Below are 23272 nucleotides of genomic sequence, written 5' to 3' on the forward strand. Positions count from 1 at the left end.
AGCTGAAGAATGCATCAGTTTAGCCTTGTTAGGGGCTGCTGGAAGTGTGTGTGTGTGTGTGTGTTTGTGTGTACCCATGCATGTGGGCACACTGCCCTGTGCTGCAATCCTATGGAGAGGCTTTTAGTTGGAGTAAGGGAACTATTCCCTGGTAACAGGTTAGGGTGAAGATGCAACACAGGGCAGAAACAGAGCAAATGAGTGATTCTGAGTCAAGACAGTAGCAAGTGGGCTGAAGATAGACCTCTAAGAAGAAGGATCCATGGTCATAACAGGAACTGGCTGAGGCTGAAGTGGGGCAACTATAGCTAGATGAGATACTCTGCAAAGATGAGGGCCTGATCCAAGCTGCTGTGAGTTGCTAGGCTCTTGTTATGAGACTGAAGTTTGGGAGATAGCCAGGGTGTTGTTAGAGAAAGTGCAGACTCTAGGAGCCCTGTTCTGGAGGGGCTTGACTAGTAGGATGTGAAAATGAGTAAAGGGGAGGTGAGGGGATGGTAGTTAGGATAGGGCTCCTTACTGTATGCTGTGGCTTGGAGGTTCTGGCTGCCCAGCAGTTGCCCCAGATTCTGCGAGCCTGAGTTCCTGTCCTGCTGTGATGCAATGCTGGTTGCTTACAGAGCCATGGAGTGACGTTAGCAGCACAGCAGGACTCTGGATACAATTCTAGGGCAGAATGCTTTACTGGGCTCCTCATTCCCCAAGTAGCTCATTTGGATCTGTCTGTATTTCAAGGCTGAGTGGAAGGAGTGTGTGTGTGTGTCTCTAGAAAAAAATCTTCTTTCTAACTGAGAAAGCTGCAGAGCAAGGAGGCTTTGGGGAGGAGAAGGAGCAGCAATTTGTCTGATGGACCTTTTCTAGAAAAGATTGGTCCAGCACATTTGTCACTCTAGATCTACTTCATTAACGGGTGTACAATTCTCCAATGTTATGCCTGCCTTGGAAAGTGGGGTGGGGGCAGTGAGTTGGTGGCTACCCTCTTCTAAGACTTCACTGCATTCTGATCCCATAATAGTTACCCCTTCGCTGACAGGTGTTTTGTCCTAGGAATCATAAACCAAAATCTAGGATGTGATGCATGAGATTAAATATGCCATATACATACAATGGCGTTTCAAAGTCTATCAGCAGGTACTGACAACCTTCAGAGGGATTTTGATTAAACAGTAAGTCACACAGAGCAGTCTAAGGAATCTCTATTGGATTTCTTCATCATACTAAGAGGGAAAGATGCAAAATAGGTTAAACAAGAGGAGACCCACCTGGGTTGCCTCCTCATGGGAGGAGGACTCCAGGGTAAAAGACGATTCCAGGTATGAGAGGTGCATAAAAATGCAGTTCCGAAGGGGAGCAGGATTATCCACAGAGGAAGGACTTTCCAGGCATTTCCTTGCACTGAGCTGTTTGATAGCCGCGGAGATCAAGGATGCAGCTTTCAGATGTAAATGACTTGATTGCTGAGTGAAGTGCAGGACAAGATGAAAGGGTCTGGCAGGTGATCTTATGTTGATGGTTCCAATCCATGGACCATAACTGCTGCTTCCTCCCCTCCAGGCTATTTAAAAGCTTGGAGTCAGCCTTCACATGGAGGTCTTTGGGCTCTGACTGGAGCAACTTGCATAACTGCAGGAAGTGGGGAAAGGATGCTGACAGCTCACCAGGATTGTGATGATGATTGTAAATGAGAGAGAATCCAGAGAGTTTTACTTTGCATTGCTGTGTCCGTGGTCATTATCAAAAGGCAGGCTAAAGATTCATGAGTGTTGAAGGTGGTTCATTTAGTAGTTGCTTCCAGGCATTTCCATGGTGCAAGACGGGACTATGAGGCAGGCAGCACCATCACAACAAAACATTTAAAAACTCTATAGGGCATGTGGTAGAATTGAGAAGATGACATGAGTTTGGACTTTTTATAAGGTAAAATGTAGCTTGCCAGAGGCAGCTCCAAGCCTGGCAATGTGACACTGTATCCAGACACGCAGGTCATGTGTATCTGTAAGGGACTAGTATCTGATGAGTATCAGTCAGTTTCTGACCTGTGCTGTTATTCTCTGGCTGTGTGAAAGCAAATCTACTGGTAATGGGGAAAAAAAATGTTTCAGGCAGTCTGAAAGGACAGCAGCAGTCATCTCTCTGCAGACTGTGAATCAGAGGGTAAATTTGTGTTCCTCTGTTCAGTGTCCAGTTCCTAATTCTGTTTGGAAGGACAGCATCTTCATAAACTTCTGTCTTCCGCACTAATTTTTCAATGGCAATGAATGCTTCTCTTTGTTAAGAGCTATGCACAGTATGGTAAAAACCTGACTGGATTTTTAGGGGGTTTGAACTGATGCTGCTCCACTGATTTCAGTGAAGCCCTGACAGTGTTTGCCAGGTATTGGGCCAGCAGATCTTCCTGAGAAGATCTAATACAGATGTACTGTGAAATAGGAGGTCACATACTCTGCAAATGAAATGGAAGGAAGGGGTCTGAGCTGCATAGGCTTGAGGTCAGCAAGATTCATCTCTAGATAACCACTGTCTGTTTGGGCTGATTAGTATGCGATGTTCCTAGGAGTCAGTCTTAGACTAAAAGTGAAGTGATTTTAGCTTTGGTTGTGAGGAGAGAAGTTTGTGTGAAGGATTTGACTCTTTATCAATAGCAGCTGAAGTCTAGGCTAGAGGCAGAGAAATGATCTAACACTAAGCACATGGCTGAGTTGTTTCAAGAAACTGGCCTGTAGCTCTCCATATTTTTTTCGTGCAGAAAAGGCATGTCAGTTCCCCAGCATTGTTTGACAGCTCTACATTACCTTGGACTTTTTCTTTAGTGCCAAATAAGTATTGTTGGGGAATGATTGAGCCCTAGGAATCTGAAAAGATTAATTGTTGACACCAGTGGGCTTAAAAAGGAAAGTTCAGACACGTGCTGCTTCTGTGTTGCTTCTGGAATCAAGCTAGTACCAGGATTGACCAGCTAGGATCAGTGCTACTTGGGGAGCTTTGCTCCATGCAGTGCTCAGCAGTATAATCATGTTTGAACCCTTCTACAAGTAAGAATGTGGCAGTGGCCTAAAATACCTCCTAATTCCTTTGCGAATAAATCAGACATCAGGAGGTGCTTGCCTTTGATGTAAGACAAGCCATGGCAGGCTGAATGTCATGCAGCTATCTAGGTGAAATAATAGCCTTTGAGAGGCTTATCATCTGTCAGTGAACGTGAGGAATGTTTCCAGATTTTTCAGGGAGAGACAAATGGCAGCTGCACAGGTCTCTATATAGCAGTCTCATCATATTTTGCCATTTCTACAGACCCAGATTTTCCTCTTTAGAATATGGAAATATTTGAGCTTTTCATTGATCAGTAGTTAGTAGACAGCGATCTTACAACATGTTATAGCTAATTGTGAACAACACTAGTTTAGTTAGGCTGGCTGTGGGGGAAACAGCTTTGTGTAGCTGAATCCTACCTTGTAATCAGTTCTGTCAATTAAGGATTATTGTAATAATAGCAGTTATTAGAAAACATGTTTAAGTGGCTGCGTATGGCTCGTGTTACCTTTCAAAAGTTGTCTTCAGTCGTTCTGGCTTGCTGCAGGTCACTGGTCTTTCATGTCTGAAACTATCAGACTGCGCTGTGCTGTTTTGCAGCTTTATTTAAGTTATCCAGGGAAGCTGAATTCTTGATTGGATGAAAGCTTTGTTTTCTTTCCCTAGGAAGTCATGACTTAATACTTTTTGTAGGAGTTAATAGCGGAACCAAGCTGGCCTATTTTGAAAATTGTGATCTGCTGTGAAGCTAGGACCTCTTCCCTCAATCTTTGCTCTGGAGCTGAAATTAGGTAGACTGAGAAAGCTAGAGCTGAAGCAGAGAGCCTTACTAGCTTGTGCATTGCTCTCTCTGCTATATTTTACGTTCAATTTCCTCTTCAACACAATACAGAATACTGTTTTTTAATTATCATGGAGGCCTAAACCATTGCACTGGCTCTTGAAGTTCATGAATTGTACTGGTAGGTCAGATGGTTGTATGACTCACTATAGCGAGATGTGGGCAGGATAAAGCTTTTAATGCTATCTTGACCTTTTAGAGGGAGGTGACCTCCCTTCCCCCCCACCCCCAAGAGCTTGCTTTCTGCAGTGAACTGTTTCTTGCAGTTGTCTACTGCTGTAAAACAGAGGGATCTGGCTGCATTCTGCAAGGCAGCTTCATTGGGCAATATTGCCAACCCAGTGTGGGATAGCTCCAGAGCAAGGCTAGGAAGATACAGTTCTATATAGGCACACTTCTGGCAAGATTCTGTAGCAGATCTTCATTGACAACTGTCACTTTGGCTGAAATGATAGCTCCCACTTTGTTACAGCAATGTTTTAACAGTATTGCTCGTGCCATTTGAGTGCTACTTCTCTAGAGAATAGATCCTTTCCCATTCAGAAAATGTAAACATAGTTTTCCAGAGCTGTTCTTGGAATTTCTAACATTGTTCCTGCTTGAACCTCACTGATGATTGCTCTGAACCAACTTTCTTGTCCATGTCATTCACCTGTAGAGAAGTGTTAGAAAGTACAACAGTGTGTGGATTTTTAAGGCATCTACTGTCAGGCCTGTGGGGGATAAAAATTTTCCAGCAGTCTTATACAGTTTTACTCCTTGATTTTACTCAAAAGAGGGCATGTACCACAAGAAAATTTCATCTAACTGTAGTAGGAGGTAACTAATTTCAAGGGCACACTAATGTTTCAGATTTTTCCTTGGCTTGTTTTCTCTTGTATTATCCAAGCTGGAGTGTGTGTGTGTGGGGGGGGGGGGGGGGGGGAGAAGGGAGTGTGTCATAAATACATAGCCTTAGAGCTGCCTTCTGTAAGGAAGGCTAAATTCAGGCAACTTTATCAGGAAACAGATAGCTGTGTCTACACATAAATGGGAACCTCTCGTCTACTCTTGATGGAACTAGACCTATATAAAATCCATTTCTTGCTTGTTTATATAGTGTTAACCAAACAGCATGAAAGGTAATAGGATGCATCCCTGCTTAATAGGAGTCTCTCTAATTAGCAAGCACTGCATTAGGATTAGGTCATTCCTCAGAGCAAGACTGCCCTACAATTTATTCCTTTACAAAAGGGGAAGCTTAAGGACAAAGAAAAAGGGAGGGGGCAATACAGAGTTTAGAAGAGGAACTTTGTTGATATGGTAGGGTTTGCACCGGTTTTATGACTGCCTTAAAGAAATGTAGTAACTTATTCCAAGACAATATACAAAGCTCTAACTGACTGTGCTGAATCATGTTCACATATTCATTCTATCAACTCAGATTAAACAATTGTCAGTTATCTGTTAACTGCTCTACAGACTTAGTTCTCAGATTTTGAAATGCTCCTAAACTTCATTGACATTAAGGGTAGTTGCATCTTATGTCTGCATTGAAACAGTACTGCTATTTCAAACTTAATCGATTCCTTGCTGTTAGCTTGCTTTGGGCTGTTAGACAAGTGGTAAATGAAATCGACGTTTGTCAGAATCGCTAGAATTTGCTTGTTGTAATAATGCTGCTTTCTTCTGTCAAAAACAGTGAAGTGCTACTTCTGATAGCAGTTACCAGGTGTGGTCACAGTCCAGGTCTATTATTCAGTAACTTGCTGCTTCTGTTACCTTGGTTGCAGAGAAAAGACTACCAGAAAAGTTTGGAACAGTTGTTTTACTTTACATATGTAAAGCTGCACTGGAAGCATTGTTCACTGTATTATTTCCCAACTGTCTTCCTTCAAGGATGAAGGGATAGGACAAGTTTGATTAGCTGTTGATGCACTGTTATAATGAAGCTGATGCTCCTAACAGCATGTTCTTCAGGTGAGATCCACAAATGGCATCAGAAGTGCCTCACTGCAAATAAACTTCAACGGTGGGGAAAAACTGCATTAGTATGCTGGCCTGCAGAGCGACACTTAAGAAGATGGTGTTTGTAACATAAGGGGCTTTTTGATTCAGTGTTTTTACCCTAATTTGGTACTTTGAGCAGCCAGGACTGTTCCAGATCTGCTCTGTTAGAAAGGACAACCAGTGGTAAATAAAAAGCCCAAGCTGGTATAAGACAACCTGCTGAGATGAAGCAGGAATAGGGGTTCATTGCACAATGCTGAACAGACAAGACAGCAGAGGATTCATGCTTAGAGATCTCAGTAAGAAAACATAGACTAGCCTCTTGCATTCAGCCTCACTTATTCTACACATACATGCAGAGCCGCCTGTATGTCCAGCTCTCTGGTATTACAATGATTAAGTGTCACAACCTAAAGAAGTTACTTTTCTAACCAGCTTTAGGCAATGCTCATCAGAAAAAGCCTAAAGTTAATTAGATTCTCTCTGAGGCTAGAAAAGGGATTTTTTTTTTCCCTTTTAGTCATGGTAAGGTTATGAAAAGACAAAAACTCTCTTGTTAGGAAAGTGTATACAAAAAAATGATTTTTTTAAAAATCCAAACTGCAGCATTATAACTTTCCTTGGAATACTGGTACTATGTCAGCCCAATCAACTGAATCCCCTGCAGTAGTGAAATGATCAGATTACAAGGAAAGTATGTGTTAATTTGAATGTATTGACAAGAGTGCCAGAAAAATTGATTAAAAAAGCATAATACAGAAATCTATCCCTATATAGCGTAAGACTTTTACAAGTAAGACATTTGTACATCCATTTAACTGCGAGTGATCCACTCATTCAGCCTTGACCAGCCAGGAAAATGATGATTTTCCTACTTCCCATTTTCAGCACTGAACATTCGCTCCTAGAAAGAGAAGTGAGCAAACTGCAGTTTAGTAAAAGTTTAGTCAATATAAGAAATTATCACTCAACAAGAACCAATGCCTAGATCAGGTATATTTAGTGTATGACAGCTTTTTCCTTTGGCACATAATCCCTTTAAAGACTCTCCTACATCGACAGAAAACTTTCATGTGGCCTGGCTATACTCAACATGTCTGTTCTTGGTGCTTTCTACAATGAGTAGAAGTATGACTTATTTCCAACCTGCTATCTGAAGAATATTAACTTTGTCTTGTATCACTACTGACAAGCTAACATGTTTAGAATTAGACTTAACTTATGTCCAAGTGAAAAGCCTCTTATCTTGATTAGCTGCCATTTTAAATACTGCCTTGGGCTTCTAGCAGGTGTGTCTGTATGCACCTGGGAAGAATTCCTTCTTGAGATGCAGTAAAGCAAAGCTTGCTTCAAATGCAGACACCAAGTTCATTCCATCAAGGTGGTCAGTTTGCTTATTATACCGCTTGTATAAAACTTGATCAGACTTGCTTGCAGGTTCTTAGTCTTACTTCAGCTAACCCACGGCTGCTTATTTGGAGGAACCCAAGATAAAGAAGAATGCAGCACAATATAGCATCTACCTTTAACATTCTCTCCAGTTTATCTGCATCAGCAGCAAACTTTCTGATCCCATCTGACAGCTTCTCCACAGCCATTTGGTCTTCATTGTGGTGCCAGCGGAATGCTTTCTCATCCAGGTGGATTTTCTCAAGATCATATGCCTGAGCTGTATAAGGGGAATTTAACCAATACCAAGCTGACAATATTTTTTCCTCTTTCAAATACCACAAATTTCCTAAAAAGTCAAGCTTCTGACCATCTCTAACGACTGAAAAATTCCAAGCATCAGTTTCAACATTACTTGCTATATCAGCACACTTTCAGGTGCAAAAGTGAAAATGTTCCTGCTCTGTACTATTACTTCAGTATGTTAAGAAATCTAGATATTCAGGTTCTATTAATACAATATTCATGTGTATTACACTATCTTGTATCTGTTTCTCAATGGTACAATACTTTGACTCACTAGCAAGAATTATGCAGAAGTCCTAAGGCAATGAGACAATCTAAACAAGCATGCTCAACAATTAGGTATTTAATTCTTTAGCAAGTGCCTAACAAAAGTCTAACTGATAATATGCCTACCGACTATCTAGCACGCTGTACATAGAAGAGCAGATTTGTGTACAGTAATAGCTACTGGATTGCTAAGCTCTGCAGTAAAATTCTAGTAGAACTAAGGAAAAGCAAAAACGGTGAAGTGGGGACATATTAAAAATCACAGCAAATTATCACTAGAACAAATCACTTAAGTCTTGTATACAATTAACTTCTACAGTTTTAAGGGGGAGACATTTTATGCATCTAGGGCTAACAGAACATTCACTAATGCACTGTTGACAGTGATTAAACCAAGTTTGTCATCTTTACTAGATATTTAGCAAAACTTCATCTCAAGCATATGAAGTATAAAATTCTTTTTTCTGCTCTCCCTGTCTTCTTGGGGTGAGAGGAGGACTCACAGGGAAGGCACATTATTTAAGTACACTCAAAATCTTAATTCTGGATAGTATGTGCAATAGAAACCAAGATGCAAAGGAAGTGCCTACATGTAAGCAACTCCACTACAGTTGTACTGCAACTGTAACACCCCTTTTAGAGAGGGGGTTCAGTCTTTATCCTAAAAGGGAATAGATGCAAGCAGCATAGAAATAGATGAGATCATATATTGTTCGTGCTCAGTATTAAAGGGGAGACAGAACAAGGCCATACTATATAAAAATAGACTTACCATCTTTAACATTGAGTGTGGGAGTTAACTTGACATAGTCTTTGCTGAGCTCTGCCAAAAGCTTGGGTGAAATAGTGAGATAGTCACAGCCTGCAAGTGCTTTTATTTCTCCTGTATTTCGAAATGAAGCACCCATCACAATAGTTTTGTAGCCAAACTTTTTGTAGTAATTATAGATCTTAGTGACACTCTTCACACCTACAGAGGAAAAATTGGTGATTTTCAGAGTAATTCATTGGAAGCTCAAAGATTACTCACAACACAAAAACACATGTGTTTCATAACTGGATTTATAAAAGTAACTTGAAGTTTGAATGAGTAGCTGTGTTTTTAGTAATGTGTTAAAGGCAAGTTTACCTGGATCCTCTGAAGGCTCATATGTTTTCTTATCCCCACTTGCAACATACCAATCCAGGATACGTCCTACAAATGGGGAAATTAGAGTAACTCCAGCTTCAGCACAGGCAACTGCCTGAGCAAAGGAGAACAGCAAGGTCATATTGCAGTGAATCCCATATTCCTCTTCCAGAACCCTGTAGACAAAGGCTGACTTAAAATAGTGATTTTTCTCACCTCCTGGCTTTGCATTCTCCATAATAAACTAGTAGTTTGAACTATTGAAGTTCTTGGCCTAAAACCTTGTTAGAAGTGTGCAACAATGTATAAGATTTAAGGTAACAAACCAGATGCTTTGCACAGACGGACCCTCCCTTTCAGACTACTAGTTGTCAAACAAGCGATCTGTTCAATGTTGTTCCTTGCACAAAATGCAGACCACTTAACATGTATCTCAGGAAATTCCAGCTAGGAACAGTCTGGCTCTCATAGGAACAAATTTTTCCTATTTCAAGTAAAAACTCTAGTATAGCACCTTGCATGTCAACTGTAGCCCTAGTAACAGTTTTCCTGGAGCAATGTTTTCAAAAACAATTGGTTATTTTAAGTGTAACGCACGCTTGTCAAATGCCTGTGAACAGCCAAAATCATGCTATAAATCAGTGTACCAGGTACAAAAATACTTACTTGCCAGCCTGTATTCCTTCCCATGTTGAAGACAGCTTTATGAGAATACGATCTTTACCAATTCCTGCTTCCTTATAAAGGTCAATGAGGTGCCTGGCCCTCTGAATCATTCCTTCCTTATCAAAGGACAACCTTTGAAACAAGAGCAGGACTGCTTAAAAATCAAGAGCTTTTTTTCCCATTTTTTTCCCCAAAAACATTCAGAGCAATTGTCCTATATCCTATTTCATTAGCATCTCTGTTCCAATAGGTTTTTCTTCTTGGTTGAAGTACCCCCTAGTAAGCCCGTCAAAGAGTTGTATGACAGCATTGCTACTCTCTGATTAAGAGGATCCAGAACTCAAGATAACTTTGAGAAAGTTATAGACTAAAGATTTTCATTAAATTTTTCATAATGAATGTAGAATCTGAAAATTAGAAATGAATTAGCAAAGATAAATCCTATGCAAGTGTTAAAAGTAAATTGTTAAAAAACAGATCTTTTGGTAACTTTTAAGTGTACGACAGTATTACATGGAAGAGAACGAGCAAGTTTTAAATATACTGGAAATATATGACTTACTCTGCTTAAGGAACTACAGGAGGATGACCAAAAGTCAAGCTCTGTATTACCTAATTATAACTTGGTGACAAAATTTCATGAGAACAAGTTCTGGTCAAGCTAACTAGATGAAACCTGTTCTCCAATTGCACAAACAGTAGCAATACAAACTTTTGCTAATCTTGTAACAATGAGCTGTCTATTCAAGAATATTTCTCCAACTCACATTACGTCTTTTTTGTATGTACAAATAGACAAGGTAGCCCAGAGGGGGAAGGAAAAAAAAAAATCTAACCTTGCATCTACTTCTGTTGACACACGGCCAGGTATCCTCTTCAATATTTCAGCTCCAAATAATACAAAAAGTTTGTCACAAGCATTTTTGATCTGCTCATCTTCTGACCTTAAAAAAAAAAAAACTTCTATGAGGCAGAGTGGGAGGAATAGTAATCTCTTCAAGTTTTGCTAAAGATTTGAACATCTGAATTTTACAAACCATTTAACCTTGTTCCACTGTTCAGGTAACCACTTCTGCTCTCTATGTATGTTCTGCCCTCTCTCTCTTCCATAAATCACCAATAACATTAGCCTTTATACACTATCTCCTATAATGCTATCAAGTTGGAGTGTTTTACTGAGCAGTTCTAGAATGTCATGTCAGAATGTCTAAATGGAGATGCACTTCTAAAAAGCACACCTGAAAATGGCAACAAGAATTTCTTCTTTAGGGTTGAGACTTTCTGGGAGAAGGGAAAGGCCCATGAACATGTGAGAGAAAAGCCTACAATATTGCTAATAATACTGAATGTTATTTACATAAACAAGGTATCCTAAATATAAATCTACTGAGACAGAAGAACCTTTACTTACCCACCAAGTTTTCTTCCATACTCAACTGCGTCATCCACAAGTTCTTGGTAAGCTGGCATCTGAGCAGCAGCTAGTATCAGAGATGGGTTTGTAGTGGCATCTAGGGGCTTATACTCATCAATTGCTGGGAAAATAAAAATAGCCTGCTTAAAATAATTAGTAGGCCTGAGTAAGTAGAAGGATTTTACTCAGATATGTAAGAAAGCAAATGCTGATGGCTGTAGGACAGTGACATTCATGATAGAGCAGATTAGTGCAAAATGTTTAAATACACTACCTGAAAACTGGCAGATTTACCAGATGTTCCAGTTCAAGAACAACAAGGCTACAGTAACAAGATTAGGCACAACTTTAGGCACTACCCAAAAGTAGTAAAATTGTGGAAATGACATCATAAAGAGAAATCATGCTAATCTGAAATTTCTTATGTTCACAATGTAGCTGAAAAAAAAGAATCATAGGGTAGAAGAGAAGTTCTCTTTTCTTTCTTCCTATCAGTTTTGTGTTTTTTTCCCCACAGTTGCACAGTCTTAGTTTCTGTTCTTGTAACTTCCTTGTACTACCAGGTCTACTTCCTTACATACAATATTTGAAACTGTGGCTTATCTTAAGCCCTGTACTACACCTATTTCAGGTGATACTAGTTGTTTACCAAAGTAGGCTGTTACTGTACATTCTCTGGCCCTAATCACAGTTGAGCTGCCTGGCATGCAGTGTCTGACTCAGCACACACACAGGCCCTTCAGTGATTTCTGCTGCAGCTGAATGTCAAAAGTAAATATCTTTATTACCAGCACACTTTCCTTAGCATATTGCAGTCAGGGATAAAAATCAAAGTTGATAAAGTACAATTTAGTTTTTGCAATGATAGATTTTTTTTTCCAATGAATTCCTCTAGGCAATTATTCTGGTCCTTGAATAGACAGGTCTATTCCATGGACCTAACAGATCCTTCAAAATGCTCTTTAATTAATATGGATATTACTTAAAATGAAGTACATTAGCAAAACTCAATTCTGAAGCATAGTGTGCAATTTAAGACAAGTATATTTTGACAGCACTTATTAATTCTCTTCAGAAATGCAGAATTTGTGAAGAATCTTGCAGGTCTCTGGCAACAAGTAATTGTACATCTCATTAAGTCTTTCACCCAGGTTTTATAAAGGTTAAAAGCAAGCATTTAAGACAAACTCTTGGATTTCATTTTCTCTATAAAGGGTTAGGTAGGTATTCCTGTAGACGCTCAGATGATAATTGTTCAGTATTTTCCAGATGCTAATCAATGTGAGGTGAATAGGGCTGAGGGTATAATTCAAAAATAACTCTTTCAAAAATTATCAAAAAAAAAAAACCAGCCTATATTTCAGCTGTTTGGCACAAGCTTTCAGTGGCGAGGGAAGCAGGGGTGTCTGTGAATCCTATCCACTGTTGGGCCACCTTTTGTCTTGTAACCACAAGGAGAACTGCAGAGAAGAGTAAGTGTATATTTGACTGGCTTAGAAAGCAAAACAAGCTAGTTCAGCTACAAAAGAAATCACCACCATTTCTACAAATATAAGTGAAGGAGGCAGTTTGTCTTTTACTTCACAAACAGTTCCAACCAGCATCTTTTTCTATGGAGTATGATACAGACAAGCTTTGTATCTACACAAGAATTAGCAAAGAGTGTTAGCAACAACTGCACCTTAATCAAGTGCTTAACCTGAATTGGGAGTCAGATGTTGGCTATAGCCTTGTTTGCACTATAAAAATGATCCACTTGTCACAAGTGGTGCACCTATTCTTGTGCCAGTTTTCAACAACTGGTAGCCAGAGATCAAAAGTATTTGAAAGGGCATGTTAAAACTTAAGTAGACAGCATTCAGCCCCTTTCCTACCACAAACACACCATGTGCCATTACAACTTTTCCCTACTGTAGAAAAGGGAGTGTTTTGGATCTGTGTAACTTCAGCACACATTTTACTTGAAGCTACACAAATTTTACAGGCTTGAAGTTATCTAACTCTGGATTTAATACTTGACAAAATGGCATCAATGCTCTATACCTTTCAGATGCTGTGGTTCCCTGTCATGCAAGACCAACTCCTCAAGGCAAGTAACAATTTCTCCATAATGTTTCCCTCAGCCTGATTCTTGAAATCAGACAGACAATCTAGAACATGTAGCAGGTATGTGTTATCTAGTGGCAATGTATACACATAAACATACAACTTCATCTTTGGGACATGTCTGAGCAGCTGCTACTTCTTTAAAATCTTAAATTTACTAACATAGGAAGACATTTGATGGTATCCAGTTAAGATCATTTATTCATCACCTCTAGGATTAACTATGTAGAAGACAGATTATTGCAGGCTTCTGAATGATGGCAGAACAAGACTCTAAACATGCTGCTCTACACAATCCAGTGAATATATATAAAGTATTGGCTTTTGGAAAAAGCAACTTCATTAGTCCCACAGAGCTTCTGTTAAGTCTCCCTCTTAGTATAAACCTTCAGCTACTGTTTGCCAAACCCACATTTGAACTGACAAGTGAATAAGTGTGTTAAAATATCAACAAGTATGAATTCCTATGCCAGTGACTCATGCAGGGTCAACACATGGTGCTGAATGTCTGGGTCTGTACATGCTCTCTACAAGGCATCAGGTCAAATTCTGAGTAAGGAAAAAAAATCATTGGAGGTTCTGCCAAATTTATTTGATGAACTGGATCTAACTACAATCTGCCAGTTACAAGGGCTTGTATTTCAATGTAGTCTATGGCACAAGGAGAAACAAGTACCTGCAAACTTAACTGGCACAGAGCTTTGCACATCAATCTCAATTTAAAAACAAACAGTGTAAGAACCATTTATGCAGTAACTGCCAAAGTGGTGTTACTACCAGCAGCTTGCAATGTGTAGAGAGACAACATAAATTAATACGAACAATTTCTCAGATCTGTTTTTGAAGCTATTACGTGGTTCAATGTTTCTTGCGAAGGCAGACTTTGCAAAGACTAGCAGTCCAGTAACTAGTACAGTAGCCACAACGGTCGATCATTGCAGTAAGTTATCAGCACCAAAAAGTAGCACCTTTCTAGCTCTTGAGACCTGACTGCGCTTGGCAGTGATGTTGCAGCCAACTAAGTGCCTCAGCGCAGCGTCATCGGGTAAAACGTTTCGCTTCGGAGCTGTCCCAGTGGTTGCCTTCAGCCGGGGGCGCCCCCGAGCAGAGGAGCCCGCGGGCCGCCTCAGGCAACGCCGCCTCTCCCACCGCCAGCATTGCGCAACGCGCCGCGGCCACCACCACCCCCCCCGCCTAACAGCCGGCCGCCGCGAGGCGCGCGGGAGGCGGCCCCGCCCCCCGCAGTGGTTCGCCCGTCCCGCCCCTCCCCCCGGCTGCGGCGGTTCGCTCCCTCGGCCGGGCGCGCCCACGGCCCAGGGAAGGAGGTGGCGGTGCGGTGACGAGCCGGACCACTAGCTCAGGCCCCTCCCCAGCTCCGGGTGAGCCCAGGGGTACCCGCCGCCCCTGCGCCTCCCCCTACCGTTGAAGTCCCCGGTGTCAGCCACCACGGTGGTGTGGTGTCTGAGCTGGTCCAGCACCGACTCCATCTTCGGCCGCTTCACGGGGGACACCGACATAGTCCGTGGCGGGGGCAGGGAGCTCGCGCGCTGCCTTTAAGGAGCCCTAGGTGCCCCAAGCGGAACCAGCCTGCGCGCGCGCGCTCCGCCCGCTCGCGACACCCGCAGCGCCAGCACCGCCCGCCCGCTGGGGACGGGGCGCACTCCCCGCACGCCCCCGTTCCTCGGCAGCCAATCACCCTCCGGGGAATGAGGGAGGCGGGCAGAGAGAGAAGGGACGAGCCAATCAATAGCGCAGAGGCAGGAAGGCACCCGGCCAGTAGGAGGCGGGCAGAGGGGGCGGGGGAAGGAATAAAGCTTCTGATTGGGTGAATTCGCGGATGGCGAGGGTCGGCCTGGGGGAGAAGGGGGGGGGGGGGGGGGAACTCCGTCACCATGGCGACAGGGGGATGCGGCTGCCCCTGCGCCGCCGTTGCTCGAGGGAGCCGGTGTCCGCGGGGCTGAGGCGAGAGACGGGCTTGAGGGAGCCGCAGCCCCCCGTGGCGGCCCCAAGGAGCTCCTGCGAAGCACTGTGTGGTCTCAGGTTCGGCCGCCGGCTCCCCAGGCCTTCCTTTGGTGGGGTAGCCTCTGCGAGGCTGCTCAGCGAGCCTCAGTCCACTGCTGGTGAGATAAGATGGCTTCAACAGAGCTGCTCCGTGTCTGACCCGCCCTGTTTCACAGTCTTGAGGAAAGACTGCAGCTGTACCTCGTGTTTTAGCTTGCTTAGGGCACTCTGTGTGGTGGTGTGTGTCCTTCCCTTCAGTTGCAGCAAGGATACGTGTGGCTTGGCTGCCTCTGCTGTGGCTTGCAATGCTGTTCTGGGCCGCACTCCCCGACCAGAACAACATATAATCCTTGGGTACGTGTGGCTGTTAGTTCTCCTCAACTTTGTTCAAGTTTTAGAGGTTATCTTCTATGTTAGCTATTTAGAGGCCTGGTGAATGTGGTTGTGGTTCCTAAAATAGGGAATGGGACTTAGGAATGTTGCAAAATCTGTCACTCGGCCTTTAAAAAGAGGCTGTTCGGATTGTGTGGTTCCCCTGATTTGGTGGTCTTAGACTTATGGAAGCTGTGATAGTAGTTTTCCTTTAGCTGCCTGGCAGACCAGAATGTAGCTTTTTGAAACTTCTCTTACTATATCCAACTCAGAGAAAGGACGATGGAAAGAAGCATTAGTTTTAAGGCTTGGCTGAATTGTATGACTACTGTAGGAAACATAGTCTCGTTGTCTCCAAAGACCTTGCCAAGACTTGCAAAGCTCATACAAGAATGCTTTCTTTATAAATCCCTTCCCTTTCTTCTCAGCCTGCTGTTAGCTGTCATTGACCAGGATTGGGCATTTTTAGATTGCTAGTGCAAAATGTAGTATTGGACTGTGTCTTTATGTCTAAATGCTGCCGTGTTAACTGAGTTCTATCATCCAGCAGCGAGAGAGTTATGCTTCAATGTGCCAAGAAAGGGGATGTTAGGGATTCAGCCCATAACTTTTCTAGCATTTATTTGCTATCATATATGGGATTTTCACCTACCCCTATTTTTAGATACAAATAATTATCAAGACCATAACATCCTCCTCCTTGAATGTTGGTGCCCCAAAGCAAAAAGAAACATGCTGTTCCATATCTTTGGTTATGTATTTTAACAGACTCATAGCAGCAACTTATTATGAAAAGCCAGGCCTTAACAACTGTTTTTTGTGTCCTCTTATTTCCACTCATATCCAGGAGAGAGAGAGAGAGAGACAAAGATGGAGTTATAAATATAACTTAACTATTTTAATAAATCTTTTACAGTGCAGTTATATCATTTTATCCTTTGTTCAATTACATTAATGTACAGTATGTTATAGCATTATCTGCAGGCAGTGTAAATATAACAGTTGCACAGCTCAGTCATGGAAACTTTAAAAGTGACTTCTGCAATAAGATTTCTTACATTTTTATTTTATGAAATGCTCCTGTGGCTTCCAGCTTTATAGAACTGTCATATATGCTGCTATTATAATCCCGAATAGCTGTAATTCTGTATGATTTATTTTCCTTTATACACAAATACAAAAATGGTGTCATACTTCCTAGCTCACCGTACTTCCTAGCTCACTATTTACTTTAATTTTAGAAATGATTTAGCCTCCTGTGCTTATAACACCAATGATTTCCCAGTGTTCTCATCTGCTTCCCCTCTCTACCCCAATCCAGAGCCAGGGTTTTTCAGGAGGATTGTCCTCTTCATTTGTCCCTGAGCAACATCAGTGTCCTTTGCAAATTCCAGCCTCTGTGGCAAGCCAACAGGGATGTGACTAAAAACATGATCCTCTTCTACAAGTTCCCTTTCTGTACCCTAATTCTGCTGGTGAAATGTTTTTCTTAAAGCTTAAGAAAATACATTATCCATTAGAAATATTTTTGGAAGATCAGACCAAAATCAAGAGATGCTTCTTAGAGAACAGGTGTTCTCTAATTAAAGCACCTGTTCCCCAGCCACTGCTTTAGAGTTGCACAGCTTTATTCATTAAATGTACAAGCACTCTCCTTGGTCATGCAAAAATTTAGGCAAATACTTAACTTTTCAAGGGGGTGACTGTGTTCTCCAACAGAGGTGCCATTCACAGCATGTAAGGAAAGTCTGTGTAAGTCTTTGTAGAATCTGAGCCAGAATTTCCATTGAAATTAACATGTGAACTAGAAAGACGAAGACTTTGCAGTTTTGAGTGGGTCTTATAAATGTATTTACTTTGCTGTGCTCTTCTCAAGTGAGTTCATAAGGAAAATATAGATACTATGTAAATACAGTGAACGCCAATGTTGATGTGGACAAGAAATCTACTATATGCTTGCTTAAGCTTTTAAAAATTTACATAAATGACCTATGCACAGTTGCTTGTTAGGGAGTTTTTTCTCATCTCTATTTATAGATTGTAAGAGTCCAAAGGGATATTATACTAGATAGATATATACACATGCATATAACATTTTGAAGAAAAACAGGAAGTGAGGAACAACAGCATATACTAAGTTAAATGATATTTTCCATGTTTGTAATGTAGCTGTTTATTTTGTATTAAAATGGCCATTCCAAGTGCTATTTAGTTTCTTAGATGTTTAGGAAGCCCCTCACAGTGCTCTTTGCGATTCAAGTGTGAAGGTGAGTATGAATTGTGAACACGCTGGGAGTGGCTTTGGGTGTGACTAAAAGTGGGAACAAATGGTAGGGACTTACCGTCTCACAGTTAGAGGCCTGCCTTTGGCAATTCTGCAGCTTTCTGATACAGGATCAGTGCCAAGGCAAGCTGCCGCACAGCTGCTCTGAGCCTGAGCTGCTGCTGGCCTCTGCGTAAGCAGGGATGATCAGACTGAGCTCACCTATTTGCAGACTGAAATCATTTATTTCAGTCCTTGCTCAGATCCTACTCTTTATTATGCAATGAAACCCCACTTCTGCTGCTCAAAGACAACAGTAACTGATACATGTATTTAAAGAAGCAGCTTGTCTTAGATAATGTGTGTTGCAATTCTAAACTCATCTAACAAGAGGGCATGGGAGGACAGTAGAAGGGCAGCAAACTATCACCAGCCTTTGCTAGTGGGATACTAGAGATATCTACCACACAGAAGAAAATGAAAGGTGAGGGGGAAAAAAAAGACCTGTTTCCATGGTCCAGACTATAAACATTCAGGCTGGCTTGTTCTGTGCAGTGTGCTATGCTCTCTCTTCCAGAGTAATGCTGAGGAATGGAGTTGTGAGCACATATAATGCTATGTTAAAAGCTTTGCAGGGTCCTTTTTGCTTGAATCCAGCCGTTGTTGTACATTCACATTTGTATGAATTCTGGTCTGCTCTGACTGCATGCACATAAAATTGTAATATAAAATATATAGATATATATATAAAAAATACTTCATGCAATACTAAAACAGCTTTCCCAATGGGACATAGTCGTAGTGCCTATCCTTACCAACAGTATTCAAGGAATTGTCACTTCAATGGCAATTACACTACTATGTGTGGAGTGCTTCTGCCTTTTGTCTGGACTGAGGATCATTGCTTTCATTCCCTTTTTCTGTACTACTATGACTAATAGCTGAAAAAAGCAGATAGGATTTTAATTAGCAGAATCAATCCTCTCCTGGCGACGCTTCATAATTTCTTGGAGCTCTGACTCCCCTCTGTTTTTCTAGAATGGAAACAAAACAGCAAGTTTGAATTTTAATTTAAACCTGTAGTTAAATCTTAATATTTAACTAATGCCATAAGAGTAGAGCTAGTATGCGTGATACCAATGAGAAGGCAGATTCCTTAGTAGAGGCAGGGTGATCTGCCTTACGGATTTGGGGCCTTTCTGCTTAAAAGAGTTCTCTGCATTTTTTTTTAACTACCTGGTTAATGGGACACCCTGACACTGGTGGTAGAGGCATCCATTCAGGTAGGAATTGTCTAGAAAGCTACTTACCTCTAGTTGGTTTTTCTCTACTGTGATTTTACTGTATACTCTATTTCCCTCGTCACCACACACTTTCTTTAGCTCATCTCTGTTCAGGGAGAAAAGCTGAGCTCCAGTAAGGATGCCAAGGTGATCCACTGTCCTGGAAAACACAAAAAGAAGAGATAATTTTGCTACATGTGGCCTCTCCCCAAAGGTGAGAAATCAGAGATGAAAGGATCAGGAGCTGAAGTACAGCCCCTGCACCAGGACCATATCACATGAGAGGCACTGGGGCTGTGTCTATGTGGCAGCTTTTGGTAATCCAAGTCCTTGGCAAGGACAACAGCAAGCCATCAGGATGAAGCCAGTGTCACTGGCATGCCCAGCCCCATGGGTAACACAGTGATTTCACCCGAACCTGTGTCTCACCTGAGAGACAATCCTGGCATTCCTCTGTTAGCTAGATGTGCAGGGTGAGCAGGTGGGGAATATAACTTTTGACCCTCAACTATATGCAGCTTTTTGGTCCATGTGTTTGCCGAGATTTGCAAGCCCTAGTTGAGGGACTGGCTAGAAATCCTTTAGGACAGACAGTTCCTCTGGAGACAGTCAGTGGTTTGGAATTGCTATTTCAGAGTCTCTCTTGGGTCATTTTTAGTTAGTTACTTTTCTGTAAGTTCAGCACACTGAACTGGCTGACCGTAGGTCCAAATAAACACTCATACAATGAAGTTGTGGAGCATTTGCCTATAGGCTGTGTGGATTAGCAAGACCTTTGTTTGCAGCTACTTATTAGATTCATTTTGCTGTAGTGTAAGACAACACTCATTTGATAACATAGGACAATGAAATGGAGTAAGTTTGGGCTGTATACTGTACTGGTCATATAGACCATATTTCATATGACTGAAATCCAATTTGCAACACAGTTGCTAAAAGTAAATAAAAGTATCTTGTAATCTAGCTGAAATGTTGCAAGCTGCTTCCCTCACTACTTTTCAAATGAAGGACCAGCATTTCATATAGTAGCAATGCAGATTTTACCCTTTGCTGAATGACTTGGCCTCCAGCCAAGCTTTGACTTCTTCAGCACTGGATTCAAAGGTAAGGGGCACAAGAACTTGCTGATGTTTTTCCACTTTGAAATTCCTCTGGGGAGGCTGAATTTTACTGTTTGTGATCTTCTTTAGCAACTCGTCATTCAGCTCATCCATTTGATGCATGAGTTCTGGGGAAACAAGGCACACCTTTTACAGGACAAGTAGAGAGTCATGAGGGAAAACTAAGTCTCCAGTTACAAGTCTTGTTAAATTATTGTGGTTGCACTGAAGTTGTAAGAAAGATCAGAATGTGGTTTAGCATTTTTATTAACTCTGTAAACACTCACACCAAAGGCAGTGAAGTGCTTACTTTTGTATCTTGAAGAGCATGCTTTGTTAGAGCAATTTAGGTTGAGCAATGACATTTTGACCTTCAAATTTCCATCAAGAACAAATGTGTAAAGGGAGACCACCACAGCTTCAGACACCAGACAACTGGAGCAAACTGCAGGAATTTCCCTGTCCTGTGCTACTAACCCAATATTCTCAACTTCTTTCAGCTTTTGAAACCTCACTTTCTCTTTGGGAGAAACCTAGATTTCTGCAATTCTTCTCTGGAGTGATGGAGATGGAGAATTGCAAAATAACAACCAAATGCTCCTAGTCCACACAGCAATTGGTGAATCTAAAAAGTGCTTATGGGTTTCTTACAGTATGACTGTCCCCAAGGACAAGCACATGGTTTGTTACAAGCACTGCATATCCGAGATTCTGGCCTCACTGCTTCAGTCACATCCAGTAGGCTAATTGGAGAGTCTTAGTACAACTGCTGCTGCTTCCAGGAGAAATGAAATCTCTGTTTCAGATGTTGATTATCACTGATTCAGCTGTGTATTTCTAGAGGAAAATGTATTCTCTGTTATTCTATTTATCAGCAGGCTCTAAACTGTCTCATTTAATAAACACATGTTCTCCAATCCATATTCAAGTAGAGGTTGGTATAGTATGAAAAAAAGAGAGCTTATATCTATAGCTGTACCTGCTTTTATTCTATAAGAGTTATGCTGACTGGAAAACTTCTGTTGAAAAGCGCTTAGCACTTTTATCTTTTATTAGGTAAAAAGTGTATCGTATTTGACAAAATAATCAGGGGATGTTTTGAGAACATGTTAATTCGGGGTGAGAGGTATCTATGGCAGGTGTTGGTAAGGACCTACATTTTGATCTAATCTGTATAAAAATGTATATTGTGACCTGTGCTGTATTTTTTGCTAACCTTTCCTGTTTATCACACCTCATTCAGAGGACACAAAATCCTTCAACACCTCCTAGCAGAAGTTTGCTCAATAGTGTGAAGTATCAGACCTGGCAGTCTCTTTGCTCCCACTGGCGCCGCCTGCTAGCAGATAAGCAAGAGACAGGGTCCTTTTTCCCTGAAGTCTTTCATTGCTGTTGTGTTTTTGCTTTAATTCGTCATCTTCCCGTTTTTGAGTTACTTAGTTCCCTTCAGGCTATTAAAATAAGGAAATTGCCCTGCAAACTTAGCAGCAGGGAGGAAAAAAACCCTAGACCACATGACAGAGCAAACATGAAGGAAGCCTGATTGTCAGTCTTTGAGAATGGGTTCCCATCTCCCATACCCATTTTGCAATTATATACTTTCTATTGCTTCTTTTTCTCCTGGTGTGGAAGGCAGAGTCTGGGACTGCCTATAATTTGTGCTTTGTTTTTAAGCTGTAGCCCTGCTCTTTCTACTTTTCAGTACACACTGCTACTTCTAATAACTAATTTGCTCATACAAATCCTCAGAGCTCCGGCTTTTGCTATGCAAGTAAATAGAAGTGTCAGGAAGCATGAGCTGGCAAGGGAGCAGCACACTCATAAAACTTCCGTGATACATCACCTAGTATCATTTTTTTCCATGGAACTCCTGAAGACTGTGGGGAATAACAGAGTGTTGTTAATAGATTCCTGATTGTGATGCTAATATTATGGGGATTTCTGTTATCCCCAAAGCACTCCTGTTTTGAGGAGTCTGCAAGAGCTGAAGAGGGGATGAAACCCCTGTCTGTGGCCTTTGGGAGACAACTTGCTAAAAGTGTATCTAGGATCTGATGAGGGAGGTGAGCAGTGTTGATTTTTGTGCCTCTGGTACTAGATTACTTTTAGTCTCCTGAAGACCTTAGTTGCCACAGGGCATTCAGTAGAAGTGGGAAGACTAATGCTGTGGAAGAAGGCTGGAAACTGGTCACTTTCTCGTGGGAGGAGAAAGGCCCTTCTGAAGACTTGCAATTGAGGAACAGGATTAGTGTCCTCTAGGCTGAGGAGGAGCTGGGCATGGCCTCAAGAGAAACAATGGGGTCAACAGACCCTGTGTCTTGCAGGAACACCTGGAAGAAGTGATGAGTGATTGTTGTGGGTGACTCCCTGCTGCAAGGGGCAGAGGCATCTATCTGCTGACCTGATCTCTTGTCTAGAGACATTTGTTGCCTGCCAGGGGCTCGAATATGAGACATCATCAAAAGGCTGCCAAGGCTTGTCCACACGTTGGGCTATAGCCCTCTGCTGCTCTTCTGTGTGGGCACTAGTGATACCAAGGGCAAATTGGAAATGATTTCAGAGCTCTGGGGATGGTGGTCAAGAATCTGGGAACCCAGGTGATTTTCTTCTCAATCCTGCCAGAGAGGGGGAAGGATGAGAGGAGAAGAAGATGGATTTTCCATAACAACTCGTTGCATTGTTGGTGTTGGCAACAGGGTTTTGGTTTCTATGACCATGGGAACCTGTTTGAAGATTGACAACTAATGGGGAGAGACTGGATCCACCTCACTAAGTGGGGCACATATGTCTTTGCCAACAGATTGGACAGCCTGGTAAAAGGGGCTTTAAACTAGGAAGGATGGGGGAAGGGGAGAGTTATAGAGACAGAGTAGTCAACAAAATACAGCTCAAGCTGGGATGTCTCCAGAGGGTGCATGCAGCCAGGGATTTGCATATAAGACAAGGTTATGGGGGATCCTCTTGCACCCCTCCTGGGAAAGCTGCATGCTCGATTACCTCTCTGAAATGCCTGTACACCAATGCATGCAGTATGGGGAATAACCTGGAGGAACTGAAGATCATGTGTGGTCACAGGGCCATGATCTCATTGCAATTACAGAGACATGGTGGAAGAG

The 23272-nt window shown here is 41.9% G+C and overlaps 2 protein-coding genes across 4 annotated transcripts in view; both read right to left on the minus strand.

Annotated features, from left to right (window-relative positions):
* Positions 1 to 5663: 5663 nt before the first annotated feature.
* Positions 5664 to 14772, minus strand: TALDO1 (transaldolase 1). The gene is made up of 8 exons (XM_062577854.1): positions 14558 to 14772; positions 11029 to 11152; positions 10454 to 10561; positions 9618 to 9749; positions 8952 to 9127; positions 8595 to 8792; positions 7384 to 7529; positions 5664 to 6764 (listed from the first exon to the last, which is right to left on the minus strand). The coding sequence occupies exons 1-8, from the start codon at positions 14652 to 14654 to the stop codon at positions 6732 to 6734; spliced, it is 1014 nt and encodes a 337-aa protein (XP_062433838.1). The 5' UTR covers positions 14655 to 14772; the 3' UTR covers positions 5664 to 6731.
* A 1783-nt stretch (positions 14773 to 16555) lies between these two features.
* EPS8L2 (EPS8 signaling adaptor L2) overlaps positions 16556 to 23272 on the minus strand; it is a 79108-nt gene continuing 72391 nt past the window's right edge. For all 3 annotated transcript variants that reach the window (XM_062577651.1, XM_062577650.1, XM_062577649.1), the window contains 3 exons: positions 20101 to 20284; positions 19084 to 19216; positions 16556 to 18807 (listed from right to left, as the gene is read on the minus strand). In XM_062577651.1, the coding sequence (XP_062433635.1) occupies positions 18736 to 18807; positions 19084 to 19216; positions 20101 to 20284 (389 nt within the window). In that variant the 3' untranslated portion in view covers positions 16556 to 18735. The remainder of the gene's footprint in view (positions 18808 to 19083; positions 19217 to 20100; positions 20285 to 23272) is intronic.

This window comes from Rhea pennata, chromosome 5 (genome assembly GCF_028389875.1).
Source record: "Rhea pennata isolate bPtePen1 chromosome 5, bPtePen1.pri, whole genome shotgun sequence".
Taxonomy (NCBI): domain Eukaryota; kingdom Metazoa; phylum Chordata; class Aves; order Rheiformes; family Rheidae; genus Rhea; species Rhea pennata.

Bases quoted from the DNA above. Each gene is read 5' to 3' on its own strand.
- TALDO1 (XM_062577854.1), bottom strand. From the start codon at position 14,654: ATGTCGGTGTCCCCCGTGAAGCGGCCGAAGATGGAGTCGGTGCTGGAC. The intron at 11,153-14,557 runs GTAGGGGGAGGC...TTATTTTCCCAG, and splicing joins TGACACCGGGGACTTCAACG to CAATTGATGAGTATAAGCCC. The intron at 7,530-8,594 runs GTAAGTCTATTT...CCCCTTATACAG, and splicing joins CACACTCAATGTTAAAGATG to CTCAGGCATATGATCTTGAG.